This window comes from Wasmannia auropunctata, unplaced genomic scaffold (assembly GCF_000956235.1).
Source record: "Wasmannia auropunctata unplaced genomic scaffold, wasmannia.A_1.0 LD336074.1, whole genome shotgun sequence".
NCBI lineage: Eukaryota > Metazoa > Arthropoda > Insecta > Hymenoptera > Formicidae > Wasmannia > Wasmannia auropunctata.
In genome coordinates, this window is record NW_012026816.1 from 3,853,964 (window position 1) to 3,856,121 (window position 2,158).

The 2,158-nt window shown below is 40.6% G+C and overlaps 1 protein-coding gene across 1 annotated transcript; it reads left to right on the plus strand.

Moving 5' to 3' along the window:
• The first annotated feature begins 593 nt into the window (after positions 1 to 593).
• Positions 594 to 1,937, plus strand: LOC105449769. Its single transcript, XM_011689152.1, has one exon. The coding sequence runs from the start codon at positions 594 to 596 to the stop codon at positions 1,935 to 1,937; it is 1,344 nt and encodes a 447-aa protein (XP_011687454.1).
• The last annotated feature ends 221 nt before the right edge of the window (positions 1,938 to 2,158 follow it).

A 2,158-nucleotide genomic window follows, 5' to 3' on the forward strand; every position in this document is an offset into this window, starting at 1 on the left:
GCTTAAAAAATCCTTTGAACCCTCTAGAATTCGATTTTCAATGTTTCTAAACAGACCAACAGGTGGCGCCAGGTGTATTCTGCAATCAACTGCAAATACGCCAGTAGTGCGTAATTTTAAAAATTAGTGAATCGAATAGTTGCGATTATTTAGGTGTTTCCCGCGTAGCTAACGTATCGTCGCAAGTTTCTTTTGTCAAAATGAAGAATTCTATTGACCGAAAGGGTTCACGTAAATTCGTTGGACGACCTTCACGAAAAAGAAAAAGACCGCCGCCGCCGAATCGCCATTCATTCGAGAGTGAAACTGGAGCTACAAGTGCTGCCGCAAAAAAATTAAAAACTGAATCGAAAGAAGTGTCAGTAGATGCTGCCTGCGGATATCGTTTGATTATGTTTTTACCCTTTTTTCAATCGCTGAGTGAAATGATCAAATGCAAAGAATGCAACGGAAAAGTAACTTTTTCTGAATCGAGTATTCGTGGACTTGGATTCAAGTTAGTTATCACGTACGATTCATGTAACCCACGCTACATTCTCTCTTCTCCGCTCATAAAAACAGCATACGAAATCAACAGACGTCTAATTTTTGCAATGAGACTCCTTGGTGTTGGTTACGATGGTTTACGAAAGTTTTGCGATATAATGGACCTCCCGAAAATAGTCCAAAAAAAGGTTTATTATGATATAATGAGTAATATTCATTGTGCGTCAAAAGCCGTTGCCAATTCGTTGTTTTCTGCAGCTGCTGCCAAGGAAAAAATTTTGACGGAATATGTCGAAAATGCTGTCCAACCGACGACGGGATTAACTGTTTCTGGCGACGGAACTTGGCGAAAGCGAGGTTTTTCGTCGTTACAAGGGATAACGACTTTAATCGGACATTATACAGGAAAAGTTATCGATCTCATAGTAAAATGCTCGTACTGTAAACAATGCGAATACTGGAAATCACACGCCGAGGACTTCGATGAATGGATGAAAACACACGGAAACGAGTGCTGTGCGAATCACACTGGCAGCGCCGGGAAAATGGAGGTGGACGCGGCTGTAGAAATGTTCGGAAGATCTGAGAAATTGCACGACGTGAAATATACTTCGTACGTCGGTGACGGCGATTGTAAAACTTTTAAAGGCGTCACAGAATCTATACCTTACGGTGAAGATGTTATTATCACAAAAAAAGAATGCGTTGGCCACGTGCAGAAAAGGATGGGAGCTCGGTTGAGAAACTTGAAAAAAAAATTCAAAGGACTGGGCGGTAAAGGAAAGCTCACAGCAAAACTTGTAGATGAGTTAAGTGTTTATTACGGGTTAGCCACCCGAAGAAATAAAGATTCTGTGCCAAATATGAAGAAGGCTATCTGGGCCACGCTGAAACATAAATCATCAACTGATAAGAACCCACAACACGAGAATTGTCCGCCTGGGAAAGACAGCTGGTGCACCTGGCAACAAGCTAAAGCTGAGGATAAACTGGCAGATTACAAACATAAAACGGCTCTCCTCGACAAAGTGCTGAAGGCCATCACTCCTGTGTATGAAGAACTGAGCAACGAAGATTTATTGGAGCGCTGTGTAGGAGGATACACTCAAAACAATAATGAGAGTCTAAACGCAATGATTTGGTCGTTTGCTCCGAAGCGAACATTCAGCGGCTCCGAAACCGTCGAAATTGCATCATATTTTGCAGCAAGCATTTTCAATGAAGGCTTCCAGAGTATCCTCAACATGATGCAAGTCATGAATATAAGAATTGGGCCAAATGCCGTCGATATGTGCAACATGACGGACAAACAAAGAGTTTCAATTGCAAACACGCGGACGTTCGACGCTTCAAGAGAAAGAAGAATCAAGAAAAGAACAAAAAGATTGGCTGTTGAAGAGGCTTTTCTTGAAGAGGAAGGTCCAATATATGTAGCAGGAATGGCAGAATAAGGGTAAGAAGCTTAAAAAAATTTTTTTCACTGACAAAACTAATGACGAAACTTTAAACACATTTTTCTCGAAACTACGTTTTTTAGAACGGTGTACACGATATCTCGAGTTCTAATTAATGAATCGACTTGAAATTTTAACCACATATTCTCTGAAGTACTGTCACTCGTCTGACGGACGATTTTTTCGATATGTTTTTTTGTTCAATTGTTATAAACAAT

What these genes read in the sequence shown, in the direction of transcription:
- LOC105449769 (XM_011689152.1), top strand. Translation starts at nt 594, where the DNA reads ATGAGACTCCTTGGTGTTGGTTACGATGGTTTACGAAAGTTTTGCGAT.